At 40.4% G+C, this 16,710-nt stretch overlaps 1 protein-coding gene across 1 annotated transcript; it reads left to right on the top strand.

Annotated features, from left to right (window-relative positions):
• The first annotated feature begins 552 nt into the window (after positions 1-552).
• On the top strand, positions 553-8,196 carry LOC135713817 (uncharacterized). The gene is made up of 2 exons (XM_065237052.1): positions 553-2,617; positions 8,105-8,196. The coding sequence occupies exons 1-2, from the start codon at positions 553-555 to the stop codon at positions 8,194-8,196; spliced, it is 2,157 nt and encodes a 718-aa protein (XP_065093124.1).
• The last annotated feature ends 8,514 nt before the right edge of the window (positions 8,197-16,710 follow it).

Raw genomic sequence — 16,710 nt, 5'->3', positions numbered from 1 at the left:
ACACTGCTGAACGAAGCCACTCACCACGTCGAAAGTTTGCGCTACCTTCAGCAACAAATCACCGGAGTTTCAGAACACATCATTGTGTATCTGATAATTTCAGCACTTGATAAATCGACCCGTAAGTCCTGGGAAGGGACCCAGAAGAAAGCAGCTCTTCCGAAGTATTCCCAAGTCATCGAGTTCCTGAAATCCAGATGCCAGATTCTGGAAAACTGCGAAGCAGCGTTCCAGTCAGTGCCGCCAACAATCAAGCCAAAACAAGCCCAGCTACCTTCAAGAGTTCAGCCGCAGAAGAGCCACGCAGTTTTCACCAATGCGTCCCAAGCATGTGAGATTTGTGGTGGTGATCATCGGAACTTCCAGTGCACTGCCCTGAACAACCTAACCGCTTCCTAGAAGAACGAAAAGATCCGAGCAGCAGGAGTCTGCTTTAACTGCCTGCGCAAAGGACACCGTTCCAAGAACTGCTCTTCAATCAAGACGTGCCACAAGTGTCAGCGCCGACACCACACGTTGCTCCATGAAGATGGGGCACCCATCCAGGAGAAAATGCCAAACATTTCTCTTCCCACGGAATCTATGGCAATCCCGCCACCGGTTCCGGCTGCTCCGAGTCAACCGTCGACGTCGGTGCAGAAGATTCTTGCCCCCGTGGAACATCCTGTGTCCACCACCTGTTCGTCAAACTTCGCCCAGTCGACCAAGACGGTACTGCTGCTTACCGCAGTGGTGCAGGTGTTTGATAAGAAGAGTCATCCCCATCCATACCGCGTCCTGTTGGACAGCGGCTCCCAGGTGAATTTCGTGACCGAAGACATGGCCAATCGCCTGGGTCTGCCGAAGAAGCCAGCCAACGTTTCGATCACCGGTATCAACGCGTTGCGCATCCTCGCTCGTGACAAGGTGACGCTGAAATTCAAGTCCCGAGTATCCAACTTCCAAGCCAGCCTCGAGTGCCTAGTGACGCCGAAAGTAACGGGCACAATTCCATCGTCGAAGATCAACATCAACAATTGGGACATCCCTGCTGGAGTGGTTCTTGCCGATCCCGAGTTCCACACGCCCAATAAGGTGGACCTGTTGATCGGCACAGAGCTGTTTTTTGATATACTGAAGCCAAGCCAACTCAACCTGGCGGACAACCTGCCACAGTTGCGAGACACTCACCTTGGGTGGATCGTATCTGGTGTCATCGTCGAGCCACAGATTTCCAACGTATCAGTTCAGCATGCCAGCCACGTTTCTCTTGAAGACATCGAGCGAAAGATGTACAAGTTCTGGCAAATCGAGGAAGTGCCGGACGTACCCACGTTATCAACCGAGGAGATGGCATGCGAAACACACTTTCTGTCCACATACCAGCGTGACGAGTCCGGAAGATTTATCGTGAGCTTGCCGTTCAACGAAAATTCTTCGCAGCTGGACGATTGCCGTTCTTTAGCTCTGAAGAGGTTCCTGATGCTGGAGAAACAACTGATGAACAATCCCGAACTACAAGCGCAGTACGTAGAGTTCGTTCGAGAGTACGAGGTTCTCGGACATTCCCGTGAAATCAATGAAGCTGATGATCCTCCCAACCAGCAGAGGTATTATCTTCCACATCACGCTGTACTGCGTCCGTCCAGCTCGAGCACAAAATGTCGTGTCGTGTTCGATGCAAGTGCCAAGTCGTCATCCGAAAAGCTGTCTTTAAACGAAGTCCTGCAAGTCGGTCCTGTGGTGCAGAATGATCTGCATTTCATCGTCCTACGCTTCCGAAAGTTCAAGATAGCCTTTTCTGGAGACGTTGCCAAGATGTACCGGCAGGTACTGCAAGCACTACAAGATCGACGTTTCCTCCGAATTTTCTGGAGACCACACCCGTCGCAGAAGCTACGGGTTCTGGAACTGTGTACTGTTACCTACGGTACAGCATCCGCTCCATACCTCGCAACAAGGTGCCTGGTACAGCTCGTCGAGGAAGAAGGTGAGTTTTTTCCTATCGCCTCTCGCATTGTAATGGAGGAGACGTACATGGACGATGTACTGTCCGGCGCAGACTCGGTGGAAGATGCAATCGAAGCTCAACAACAATTGAAGCAGCTTCTAGGACGTGGTGGTTTTCCGATACATAAATGGTGCTCGAACTCCAAAGAATTTCTCGAGCGCATTCCCGTGGAAGACCAGGAGAAAAGGGTACCGTTAGAAGAACGTGATGTAAACGAAGCTATCAAGGTCCTTGGCTTGCTCTGGAATCCGAATGCCGATACGCTGTACATTGCAAACCATCCGAAGCAACCGCCGCCATTACAACAACGTGTTACGAAGAGGGTAATGTATTCGGAGATAGCCAAATTCTTCGACCCTCTTGGGCTGGTCTCTCCAGTCATCGTATTGGCAAAACTAATGGCTCAACGGTTGTGGCAGCTCAAGGTCGGATGGGACGATCCGATTGATGAAGATACGGCGCAAGAGTGGCAAGAACTTCAAGCTTCGTTGTCGCATTTGCACAACATCGCCATCCCAAGATGCGTGACATTCCAAGGAGTCGTCGCGTTCGAATTGCACGGGTTCTCCGATGCCTCAACAGTGGCGTACGGGGCCTGCATCTACCTACGAAGCCTGTTCAACGATGGTTCTGCTAGGTGGTTTCTTTGGGACAGACTTCTTGGTTCCTTTTGCCACCTTCAGCATATATGTGCACTTAGAGCACGTCTACGTAACCTCCTTTACAGCTGTTGTCTTACCAGCACAACTATAATGGGTCCAGAAATCGCAGACATCACACTGGACCATATCATCTACGTGGTCATGGCCTTCACAAAGCGTACAGTTTCTATCGCTGTTCTGTTCTTTACTCAACGGTGGTGTTGATCCCTCTGACATTTTGAGGTTATATCCTATGTTGTTCATCAAGAATGTTCGGATTAATGAAAGCAACTTCCTCAGAGCAGTCTCGTTTTGGACAGCTTGAAGCTGAACTAATATGAGAGGTGAGAGGTCTAATCTACTTTCTCTTGCTGGAGGTTTGGCCACTCGTGTTACTTCCCCAGTGTTTAGAATTGTCATTTTGAAGTCTCCCCAGCCTGTATCGTGGGAGTTAAAATCTCCGAAGATCAACCGAGGCTCAGGTAAAACTGAGCAGATATCTGAAAAACCTTGGCGAGAAATTGCAGTTCGCGGAGGAAGATATACCGAAGCAATACTGAGGCTTTTACCTCGAATAAACCTGACCTGCGACAACTTCAATGCCTGCCTGTCACGGAAGGTAGATCGATTCTAAAAATAATACAAATCTATGATTACCCCATAAACGAAACAATTATACGTATGGTACGATATTTCAGTTAATCTGTCAATGTTACTTAGGAAATGTAATGTTCAGCTTGAATTAGGTCTAGGAACTTCCCTCTTTTTATAATCCATACTCAGCGTGCCCAGCCTTGTTCGGGATTCAATATTAGCTTGAATTTATGCTCCGATTAAAAAAAAGCTTGTTATATTTTTCTGTTTTATTTGTATGGGATCCCCCCCCCCCCTTACAGAGAGGGAGGGATCTCGAACCATCATAAAAACCTTTCCCGGCCCCGAAAACCCCTGCATACAAATTTTCACGCCGATCGGTTCAGTAGTATTCGAGTCTATGAGGGTCAGACAGACATACAGAAATTCATTTCTATGATTGCCGAATTCTCGGGAAAATTACAGCTTAGCCATCGAGTCCACATCGTGCTCTCTTGCCATGCGGATCTATTTGCTTTTTGCTGAAGGAATTGTTACTACTACCTAATGCTACAACAAATTTAAACAGCACTTTTCAGTGCTCAACATATAAAATTTCTACCTTTTTTGACTCATATTTCTCTTCGATCCTTGTTTGGACTGTGTATGTAATCCTTCTTGGATATCGATTTGAAAAATTCCTCTTCGATCCTTCAGATTCTTATATTAATCTACTTGGAAGTCAATTTTGATTAACAATTTACCACCGCCATGGCGCCTAAACGCAAAAGAATCTATTGATCCCCCTTCTGATGATCCCCCTATTGATCCCCCTTCTGATGAAATTAATTTGAGCATTCAATTCGATTTGCTCACAGATGATGAGAATGATCCATCATCCATATAAGTTTTCACTACAAATTGGACGTCGGGGTGAATGCCGTGTATTTGCTGAAACCATGGACGGATTCAAATGTCTTATCAATCTTACTGAGAAGCAGCATACATTGTTTACTTTCGACACCAAAACTGAACGTGTGTTCAAGGTTGTCATAAAAGGACTGCCCAGTGGTCAATCCCTGTATCAGATCAAAGAGGACAACTTTAAAGCATTAAAAATAGGTAGTTTTATGCTCTATGTCCGAGTGAAGTGGGAACACTTCAGGAAGACTGGAGGAAATTTCCAAAACCTCACCCAGTGCCGTAAGTGCCAGGGATAGGGTTACGAAACTAAAAATTGCTACATGTCAGCTAAATGCATGAATTTTGATGATTCCTCTCACGCAAAGGACGACTGTCCTGGGGAAGGAAGATCCTAAGAAATTTAAATGTTCAATTTGTGGTGAAAACCACAAATCCAATTTTTGGGAATGTAAGACTACACTCTCGTTCTAAGCGACAGGTAGGAAACGCTCTACGTTTCCAACCAGGTACACATTCCTCTGCTGATAAAAACGGTCAGCGAGGAACAAATTCTACATTCGTACCCGGAGGTCCAAATATCACCCCTGCTTCTAATTCTTCATCTATACCTACTCCCCTTGCTCCTAACAATGTTCAGCGAGTTAATGGAGCTACCTATGCTGCTATTGTACGGGTAGAAATCAAAATACTAGCCAATGTAATTATAACGGAAACTTTCAAAATTTTGACATAGGAAGCAGTACTGCTCCTAAAAATTTAAATTTTAAACTTTTACAGAAATAGATTGACATGATTACTGATTTGCTTAAATCTAACTCCATGTTTGATGCTATTCAACCTGGAGTAAAATTTGCGAACAATATTGTCATGACTTTGAAATTCAATAATGGATTTTAAATCATTAAATATTTTAAATTGGAATGCTCGATCTCTTAAAGGTAATGAAGACGAGCCATTTAACTTTTTGAGAGTTTATAACGTGCATATTGCCGTTATAACTGAAACGTTCCTTAAACCGGACCATAAGGTTAAGAGGGACGCAAATTATTTCATTTATAGAAATGATCGTCTTGATGGAGCCTGTGGTGGCGTTGCTATCATTGTTCATAGACGAATCAAACATAAAATTCTTTCTTCATTTGAAACCAAAGTTTTTGAAATTTTGGGAGACCGGCCATTCTTTACGATGTGCCAATAAAGTCTAGTTGTTGCACTACCAGTCCAACCAAATAATTAATAATTTCAGGCAAAAATCGTTGCAATCCTCAATTGCAACGATTTACTCCATTTATACTTTGATAAGATTTGGTTTTAGTTTTTTTTTAAGATGTCAACTATTATATTGACATGCATTTGCATTTTTAACTAAATGAGCTATCTGTGCATTTTGGAAGTGAACAAATGTTTCAAATTACATTGATGTTAAAATGTTGTGATTTTAATCGAATTAGACTCAATTCAATTTGCTCATGTTCTAAGATCTCACAAATTAAAACTAAAAAAAAAAAGATGATGAGACGTCATGGTTGATGCATGTGTTCATGATTATCGATGTCAGCGGATCCTCATGGATACGTTATGTAATAGAAGAAATGTAAACTGTGCGATATTTATTTTTATATTGCCCGTGTATATTCATTGTTAAATTTGCAAAAAAAAAAACTGATGGGTGCAAAAAAATGACACGCCGATTCACGCCTCCACCATCACCTAAAGTGCTATTGGCGTGACGCCGATGATACCGCCGCCGCCAAGCATAACTCTCCCACACGCCGCCGCCGCCGACCATTTTTGAATCGGCGCACACCTCTACTGTCAACCCGTAAAAAATCCAATATAAATCAATAATTTTCATTGTTATGATGTCATGATATTTACTGTCAAAACATAGGACATTTTTGTCGATTACCATAAAATCACAACGAAGTTTATGGTTCACTACAATGAAAAACATGGTATTTGAAAAATTTACAGTAAAAAAGGGGCATTTTTAAGCATCTTATCAATAAAAAAAAACTAATTTTCTCGAACAAATTTGATCTCATCACACTAATTTTCATGGTTTAAGCATTGTATCGTTACAAATCGAAGTTTAATTTTGCTCCATTACAACAATTTAATAATAAATTTTAATGCACTCAGAATTCAACACTTAAAATAATTGTGATTTAGTTGTTATATTATAATTTTTTTTCGGGACTGCAATCAAGATAGGCTGATCGATTGGCTCTGGCTTTGACAGTTAGTTTGGCTCAAAATCAGACTTTTTTTACTTTGACTTTAAATGATCTTTATTTCTTGAATTTATGTGGTTTATATGCATTACTTATCAAGTGACACAGATGCGTCTTTACAACTTTAGTGCTTTTGAATTTAAATTATTATTAGTTACAGTTCCTAGTCCTATCAGGCCGGTTTTAAAGAATGACAACCTTGGTGGTATTGGTTCTATTGGAAACTACTTATAACTACTATTTACAACTACAACTAATCAAACCCCACACCGAAGCTGCGTAGAGGATATGATTTGTTTGTAGACAGCCAGTTTGTTCACCCTTGAGAGGCGGGATCTGCGGCAAATCAGCGAATAAAGACACCGAACCAAAGCAGAACACTTGACTACAGTTTTCTCAACATGCGAACGGAAGAGGAGATTTTCATCGAAGAACATCCCGAGATAGGTTATTTCGGCAGACCACTCAACCCTTGTGCCTTCCATGATTACAGTTCAAGATGGAGCTGGTTTCAGTTCAGGCGATTGCCGATGGAGGAACATGATCGCTTGAGTTTTGGAAGCATTGATTCTAATTTTCCACGTGGTGGTATATTCAGCAAAGGCGTTAAGGCATCGTTGAAGTTTGTTCGTTATTTCGCGAGGCATCCTTCCTTTGACGGCTATTGCGGTATCATCTGCAAACAGGAAAAACACGCGACCGTCTCCGAAGCGAGGAATGTCGGAAGTGTAAATGCTGTAAAGCAAGGGGCCCAGCAGACTGCCTTGCGGAACACCTGCTGGAATGGAAAACGTGTCTGAAAGACAACCATTCAACGATACCTTAAACGACCTTTGCTGGAGGTAGTTACGGGTGATTTTAACCAGATGTAAAGGAAAGTTGTCTTTTCAACGCCTAGAAAGGCCATGGCTGTGGACTTGGATACAGCTTTGTTACTTCGGATGTTATTCATCACCCGTACTAGCTGGTGATTTGTGGAGTGCTCCTTTCTGAACCCGAACTGTTCCGGAATGAGAATGTTGTTTTCCTCGACAAATTTGAGAAAAAGATTGAGAATGAGTTTCTCGAACAATTTGCTCAGCGCTGAAAAGAGGCTGTAGCTTGAAGGCTTGCGGATTGATATGATTTTTGTTACTTTCCAGATGCTTGAAAAGTAGTGCAGTTCCAAGCAACTGTTGAAAATAGCGGTTAGAAGAGACTGCACTTTCATGCTGAGTCTCTTCCAGATCAAGTTGAATATACCGTCAAACCCGGGAGCCTTCATGGTGCATTTCAGCGCTGAGAAAATCTGTTGTACTGTAATCATATCCGCCGGAGACACGACACAAGGGGAGGCATCTAGGTTTTAAACGCATTGCACAACCTGATCTTCGAGCGGACTTTGAATATTCGAGCCAAGAAAATGCGATGAAGCGACATGCTCGCCGATCGCAGTTGCTTTCTCCTGTGGGGTGATTAAAAGTCGATCGTCATCATTTTCGACTCTGAGAGGTGGAACGGGTTTGGGATGTGTTTAAAGGACCTTGGCTGCCTTGCAGAATGGTCTGGAGCGCTCGTCCAGATTCTGGACAACAGGCCTGAAACTTTCATTTCGGAGTGAGTCCATTCTGGAAGCAATCTGCCGTCGATTTCACGTTTTTGTCCAGATCTCCAGTCCTCTGAAACTGGCGTCTACGAACATTTCTCAACCAAATCAGTAATTGGGTGTGAAAAATCAATAGCAACAAACTTACCCTTCACAGGGATTTGTCGAACGTATGCCTCGGATATGGCCTGTTGGAGTCCTTCCAACGCCCGGTCGATGTCATCTATGGTGTCAAGCGGTGGATTTTAATCGATGTTGCTGTCCACCATTCATCCGTACTCCGCCCAGTTGACATGGTGGTAGTCTTTACGCAGGCAGCTTCTAGCAAGAACCACGTTGACACCGACTTCAGTCACCACCTGTTGGTGGTCAGAGCTGAGATCGTTGTGCGCCTCCGGCTTGGATAGTCCAATGTTTGACAGGAAAAAGTCCAGGGACAGCACCACCACAGTTGGAGCAATTGCAGCACCACCACAGTTGAAGTATTTGGACGCCACAGCTTCATCCGCAGCACATTCGGAGGTGGCATGGTCTTGAGCGCAATTGCCGCAGCGTGGCTTAATGTTGCAGTTTCGGGTGCCGTGTCCAAAGTTCAGACACCGTTGACACTGAGTCACATCGCGATGGCCGCCACGATATGGCTCCCAGTGGACGATGATGGAATTGATGGAGCGGATGGCTTTCAGAGCGTCACCGTTCCCTTCTGGAAGTGTAACAGGAAAAGGCAATCCGTATACTCCTTCACATTCACGTCTCTTCTTGTCATCCGATAGACGGTACTTTGGGCCAGCTTGTACCGGTCCCTGATTTCAGCATCGATAAACTTCGGGTCGAAGTTTGGTAGGCCCCTGATGACGACATTGAACGGTTTCTCACCGAGAATGTCGTGGGTGAAGAATTCCACCATACTTCGCTTTTGTACGGAGCACCACCTTGGTGCCAACTCTGCCTAACTTGTTTTCGGCTTTGACGCCCAGCTTCGCTAGATCGGCGATGAGTTCATTAAGATTGGCATTTTCACTTTAGCCGCACTCGGGCCGGCAGAATTTTCGTTGTCGATGGCGTCGCCGAAATCACCCATGTCGCTGACGTTCGTCGCGGTGTCCCTGTCGCGTCCACTCGCACCATCGGCCCTGGTTTTTCTTCCTCTTCTTGGATCGCTTCACCGTGACGTGGGTGATATTTCCAACATCGGTGGCAAGAGTAGCGTATCTATTTGAAATAGGTACACTCGTGCTACCCTCACCACTGTCTTCCCATCACACGGTGCGATCGACACTATTAACGACGCGAATAAACGTTTTAAACAAACAATCGAACAACTCAACAGAGCGAGCATAAAACCGGACTGAACTGCTTGACGGACAAGCAGTGAATGATGATGGCTCAAAATCAGCCAGTCCGTTCCTCTCTTATACAAGACCCTCTCTAGTTCATAGCATACCACGAAGTCAACAAGGTTGCAATGTAACCTGTCTGATTTATGTAAGATAATGAACCCTCCACCTCTCAGTTAAGCAACGTACACACTTTCAATGATACTGTTTTACAATCGCAGTATTTATTTATTTGATCACCATCTTCGACTACGTCGTACAGACTCATTACTTAAAACCTAATTTAATCTAAACGCCTTATTCTAGCACTAAACACATGTTTGGTCAAAATAAAATCAAACTCGCTACAAACATCATTAAAGGAACGCAAACAAGAATTAAAACAATTATTGAATCCAAAGTTCGTTCTGTGAAATGGAATTGCAAGTAACGGGGAATTACGGAATCGTCGAGGAGGAGTATTCCATGGAATCAGTTCCAGAAGTTCAGGACAGTCCACGTTTCCTGTTATGAGGTCAAAGATAAACAGTCGTTGCAATTTGAGACGCCTGGCAGAGAGGGATTCCAAATCAATCAGCTTGCATCGGTCGGGATAACTTGGAAGATTGACTGGATCATTCCAGGGGAGCTGACGCAATGCAAACCTTATAAAACTTTTCTGAATCCTTTCAACCGCAAGGATATGCGTAACGTAAAATTGAGACCAAACCGGGGAAGCATATTCTAAAATGCTGCGAACCAGCGAGCAGAATAGCGTCTTGAGACAATAAACATCGGTGAAACCAGAAGCATGACGACGAATAAAACCAAGCACAGTATATGCTTTAGCAGTTACGATGTTTATGTGTTCGTTAAACCTTAGCTTCGAATCGATCGTAATATCTAGATCACAGATTGAAATTGCACGTTCTAGAGAATCCGGCCCCATGTAATATTGATGGTGAATAACGATGTTGCAGCGAGTGAAGGATATTATTTTGCACTTTTTGCTGTTTACGCGCATGCCGTTGTCACCGCACCAGACTATCACACGATGTATATCTTCTTGCAACGTGACACAGTCAGTGGGAGATACAATCACACGGAAAAATTTTAGATCATCGGCAAAAGAAAGTTTGGATGATGAGAGCATGTCACACAGATCATTAACATAAATGATAAAAATAAGAGGACCGAGAACACTGCCTTGTGGCACGCCAGATGGTATGTTGAAAGTCCTGGAGCGTGCGGAATTCACCATCACGAAAGCATTGCGATTAGACAGGTATGAATAGAGCCATTCAGTGATCCATGTCGGAAATCCAATGTGGTTCATTTTGGCAGCGATGAGATTGTGCGGTACTGTATCAAACGCTTTCGCAAAATCAACATAAACCGAATCCACTTGTTGCTTCGATTCTAAGCTACGGGATATCGCTGATACATAACACATTAAGTTCGATGTTGTTGAACGATGCTTCATAAAGCCGTGCTGACTGTTGGAGATGATCGGTGCAGCAGCTCTGTACAAAACGGTGTGGATCAGTTTCTCAAATACCTTACTGAGACTACAAAGTATGGATACACCTCATAGCAGAAAAGCAGGATGAACTTAAAACCAGAGGAGGAAAAGTCAAGCACCTACGTACTGACAGTTATAGTAAGCCAAGTAAAGAAAGCTTTTTATATTGTGCTTCTGGGAATTGTTCTTTTATATTCCACAGTAGACAAAGTTCAGGTCAAAGGAAACACCAGAGGCAACCTAACTAAAATTGCTACATAAACCGTTTTCAATTTAAAAACATAACACAAAGTATAATCAACAACTATGGTGGCAGATTGAAGAAGGAAGATTTATTGCAATAAGTATTTCTTTGATGTTAGATTTTAACGTGACTTGAAATGAAAATTGCTAATATTACTACGAAACCATACCAGTCTTACTATCGCTAGGAAACTAAGCAACATGCTCGGCTTTGCTGGTTTGGGTCGTGTATATAATTTCTTTTTCTGAATTGGATTTACTAGGTGAAATAATCGTAGAAACAATATAATTATTAGTACCTTGAATATGTTTCGAATCATACGATTTGATTTATTTTTGAGATGCACTTGAAAATGTTTGCACTTGAGCCAGTTGAAGGAAGGATTCTTCCTCTTATAGCAACTGAACCTTGAATGTCTTCTTTCAACCTAATGTTATTTTAGCGCTACCTACCACATTTTTTTTAATTGAAAGCTTTCTTTACTTTGTGTGTTACTAAATGTGGAAAAAAAAATGATGAAAAGTTCAATTTCAAAATTATAGCAAATCGAAATCATATTTTGATTTCAACATCAAATTGAAATCATAATTTGATTTCAGTTTACGATCGACAAATTTGATAACATTTTTGTTTTCGATTTTCTGTAGGTTTGTTCGAAGTACATCTAAATATGCTGACGTTTTTTTTTTATTTCAATCGAGTCTTTTTGCAGCAATTAAACAACTGAACATCAAATGGAATGCTAGTTTTGTTATCAACAGTAAAAATGTACATTACTGATGGCGAAATTAGTTTTCAATTTGTTATCGCCAGGAAGGTATTTTTGCTCTCAATTTTGATATTTTAACCGATAAAACGACCAAAACGACAGTAACCTGAGTAATCTTTAACATAATCACAACATAAAATTTAGGTTTCGTTTTGATCTCAGACTTTACTCGGGCCCGAGCTACCCTGAAAGCACTTGATTAATGATATCAGAAAGTTATCAGCTTCGAAATCAATTAATAACTAAGTATTTTGAAGTTTATTCAAAAAGTGAACAGCAAAGTTGTAGCTTTTCCGTAAATTATTATGGCGAAGTGCCAGGACGATGAGAACATAAAGTTCACTTTTCCCATAGTAATTCCCATATAAACTTCAAAGGGCCAGTGCAGTATGAGTTCGTATCCAAATAAACATAAATTGTGGGAGAATGGTCAGGACCTAATTTAGGTCTTGAAGGTTGAACCACCATCCATGAAAAAAAAAATAATAAAAAAAGTATGCTTCAATTCCACTTGAACCTTGTATATTTGTTCCTTATCGAAAATTTTAGCCCATTTTTTTTTTATTTCGCCCTTAGGGTGTGCCATCCTGAGTTATGGTGGTCCAAAAATCGTTTTTTCCTATATACTCAACTATGACAATTCATAACCTTGAACCGATTTTCGATATTTTTTCAGCTAATGAAAGGTAAGGGCTATTAAGAAATTATACTAAAATGAAAGTCAAATAAGTTTTACTATACTATTTTTTTATGGACGTCACAGTGCCGAGACCAAAGAGATCCTAGTTTTTATATTTTTATTTTGAAAGCTCATACTTTTTTATCTAACATACAAAAAAATCAGGATAATGTTTTTTTTTCCTTTTTAAGATATATATATATATATATAGCAATTCCATAGAAAAAACTTATAGTGGGTCTCAGAATTTCATGAAAATTGGTATCGTTCTTCCTTATCAAAAAATATTAGACTCGTATTTTTTTATTGCGCCATTAGGGTGACCATTTCCGTGTTAGGGTGGTCCAAAAAATCATTTTTTTTTCAAAAATGTCTTTTTTCAAAAAATTATTACTTTTGAACCTCTTGACCGATTTTTACGGTTGACCCTTCAAATGAAAGATGTTTTAATTTAGTTTTAAGAAAAATTATGAAACACTCAGAGATATTTGATTTTGTAGGAAAAGAATATGTTACAAATGATTTTTCTTGATTTTCACTGCGAGGGTCTTCAACAACTTCTTATTTTAGTATTTTTAATTGAAAGATCATTTAATTTTACATAACATATCAAAAAATTAGCGATGTCGAAGAAGCAGCTTTGGAGATACAATTTTTTTTAAATAAAAAATTATTGTTCCGTAATATATGCACCACACGTGCATGGAAACGATGAAGACGCAAGGTAGTTCACAATGTGTCTCCATCGAGTCACAGCAGCTGTGACTAATGAAATCTATGAGTAACTTACAAGCTGGGTGCAACATTCAGTTCAACCTGCGGGCCGTCCATAAACCACGTAGACCAAGTTTTAAACATTGCAGATCCTACCTTTCCCTTCGTATACTCAAATTTTAAAGCGTTTCGTTTCAATACTCCTCCCATAGGGCCTTTTCCATGACAAGTTGCGAAAAAATGCCACACGGCAGCAATGCCAAATTTTTTTTGCATGTTGCATCAGTACCTAAGAGTCCAAGCTGTACCTCATAGGTAAATCACTCGTTCGTAGGCAATGACTTTTACATAAGCTCCAGCCCAATAGGCTTCGCGGTGTTAGTGACATTTGGAAATGTTTGGTGGTGTTTGTATTTATTCGCAATATTCATCTATTTACCTGAAACAGCTGTTTGAAGTGACGTCATTGCTTACGAACAGTTGACATACCCATGAGTTACAGCTTAGACTCGTAGGTATATCACTCACTCGTAGGTACGATATAATGCTTCACATAAAACAACGAATGTTATGAAAGAAATGATCAGTTAATAATCAAAGTTTCCTACTAGAACAGTTGAATTGAAGAATATCTAAAAATGAAACGTAAGTGTTCAATGTGTGATGTTTGGATGTTGAGTTCATGTGCCAGAAAAATCACCAATAAATTGTACGATTATGCAGTGGAAAAAAATATTAAAATAGATGAGAGTAGCTCCTTCATTTGTCAACGATGCTACCACAAACTATATGAACCCAATGATGCCGTGACCGAAGAACCCGTTGCAGGACCATCCAGAATCGCTGCTGCAGGTACGTTATTTGAAAATTCATGTGATTCTTCTTTAAATTTCAATTCTTTTCTTCTAACTACTAACTTAAACTCTTCTTTTTTGCAATCATTTTTCAGAGTCCATCCAAGCAACCAGCATTGAATCAATTTCCGTTGCGGGACCGTCCAGAATGGTTCCTTTTCCCTGCCAAGGTAAATAATAAAAAATAAATCATTTGTATGTTTTTTTTCTAATAATCAATAATTTTTTATATTTATTTTCAGAATCAGTGGAAACAACCAGTTCTGAATCGATCGTTACCACCTACAACGCACCTTTGTCGGACGAAAATGAATTCCTTATACAACTTAAGGATAAATATAAAGAAACAAGAGACAGCAATGAGCGATACAGGATTTTAACCACACTTCCCAAAAGTTGGTCTACATATAGAATTATGAAGGAGTTCAATGTTTCCCAACATATGGCCAACCAAGCAAAAGCACTGCAGCAAGAGAAAGGAATAATGTCGGTGCCTGTAAAGAGGTTAAGCAGAGCTTCATTAGGAGAACCAACGATAATGCTTGTTCGTGATTTTTACAATAGTGACGATATAAGTCGTGTTTGTCCGGGGAAAAGAGATTATTTAATATCTAAAATTAATGAAGGCGAAATCTACGTACAAAGAAGATTAGTTTTGTGTAACTTGCAGGAGGCGTACTCCATCTTTAAAAATACATATCCTGATATTAAAATAGGATTTTCCATGTTCGCCAGTAACCATCCGAAACACTGCATTTTGGCAGAGACATGTGGCACGCATACCGTATGCGTTTGTATATATCATCAGAACGTTAAACTTATTTTTAAAACACTACAAAGCAGACAATCACTCCCAGATGGTGTTGATTCCTATCACGATTTGTTTAAAAAAATAATTTGTCAAAATCCAAGTGAACAATGCTGGCTGCAGTGTTGCAAAAATTGTTCAGGAACGCAAATTTTGGCCACAGAACTAATGACTATTCTTAGTAACGGACATCTTGAATCAATACAATTCAAACAATGGCGTCAAGTAGAGAGATGCATTATGGACTTAATTGAAATGGACACACAGGAATTTATTGATACTTTTTTAGAAAAATTATTCAATTTATTGCCGCATAACTTTATAGCTGAGCAACAGGCAAATTACATGAAACACGTCAAAAGCAATTTGAAAGCTACAGAATGCATCATAATCTGTGATTTTTCGGAGAATTATTCTTTCGTTGTGCAGGATGCAGTTCAAGGCTTTCATTGGGCGAACGCCCAATGTACTATTCACCCTTGTGCTATTTATTTTAAAGACGAAGAATCTAACGATTTGAAATTTACTAGTTTTATTGCAATTGCTGATTTCACTAAACATAATCATGTCGCAGTTCGTTTATTTCTTACGCATTGTCTAGCGTTCATAAAATGTAAGTTGCCAAGCTTACAACAGATTTACTTTTTCTCAGATGGATCAGGAAGCCAATATAAAAATAAGATGACCGCTTTTAATTTATGCAACATGCAAAAAGATTTTGGCATTGCTGCCGAGTGGAATTTTTTCGCAACTTGTCATGGAAAGGGCCCTTGTGATGCTTTGGGAGGAGTATTAAAACGAAACGCTGCGAAAGCGAGTTTGCAAGGCCACCATATAACAACGGCCCAAGAACTTTACTCATGGGCTATTTCTAAGCCAGATTCAAAAAATACACTATCAGTTTTTTTTTCGGAATCCGATTACAATAAAATGGAAAGAAAATTGAAAAACCGTTATATACATGTGAACCAAATTTCGGGGACACAGTCATTCCATAGTTTTAAGCCTCAAAACGAAAAGTATATTATTGTCAAACGGTATTCATTTTCAACGGAAGAAAAATGTGTGAAATTGTAATTAAAGAAAATAAATGCTTCATGTTTTACTTATTTTTCTTCGACCTCGTCATTATTTGTAGCATTTAAGTACTTCTCCCAGAATTTTGATACCAAAATTAATAATGTCAAACTGGGGCCTGTTTTAAAGCCACGAAGACTTCAATGGGGGAGGGGAGTCCAGCCACAGTATACGCTCGGTAAAAATATTTTAAAATTTTAGTAAAGTATACAAGGGGGGAGGTAGGATCTGCAATGTTTAAAAATTGGTCCACGTGGCTTATGGACAGCCTCCAGGCTGAACTGAATGTTGCACCCAGCTTGTAAGTTACCAATAGATTTCATTAGTCACAGCTGCTGTGACTCGATGGAGACGCATTGTGAACTACCTTGCGTCTTCATCGTTTCCATGCACGTGTGGTGCATATATTACGGAACAATAATTTTTTATTTAAAAAAAATTGTATCTCCAAAGCTGCTTCTCTGACATCGCTATTTTTCTGATATGTTATGTAAAATTAAATGATCTTTCAATTAAAAATACTAAAATAAGAAGTTGTTGAAGACCCTCGCAGTGAAAATCAAGAAAAAGCATTTGTAACATATGTTTTTCCTACAAAATTAAATATCTCTGAGTGTTTCATAATTTTTCTTAAAACTACATTAAAACATCTTTCATTTGAAGGGTCAATCGTAAAAATCGGTCAAGAGGTTCAGAAGTTATAAATTTTTTTAAAAATACATTTTTGAAAAAAAAATGATTTTTTGGACCACCCTAACACGGAAATGGTCACCCTAATGG

The sequence above is a fragment of the Ochlerotatus camptorhynchus genome, unplaced genomic scaffold (assembly GCF_037179485.1).
Source record: "Ochlerotatus camptorhynchus isolate MF236.1 unplaced genomic scaffold, CSIRO-AGI_Acam_v1.1 ptg000584l, whole genome shotgun sequence".
Classification (NCBI taxonomy): Eukaryota; Metazoa; Arthropoda; class Insecta; order Diptera; family Culicidae; genus Ochlerotatus; species Ochlerotatus camptorhynchus.
Note: the sequence above shows the minus strand (reverse complement) of the source record. Positions and strands in the feature narration are given on the sequence as shown.

Excerpts from the sequence above, each read along its gene's own strand:
- LOC135713817 (XM_065237052.1), top strand. The coding sequence starts at position 553 with ATGCCAAACATTTCTCTTCCCACGGAATCTATGGCAATCCCGCCACCG. Across the intron at positions 2,618-8,104 it reads ACGAAGCCTGTTCAACGATG|GGATTTGTCGAACGTATGCC; the intron begins GTTCTGCTAGGT and ends TACCCTTCACAG.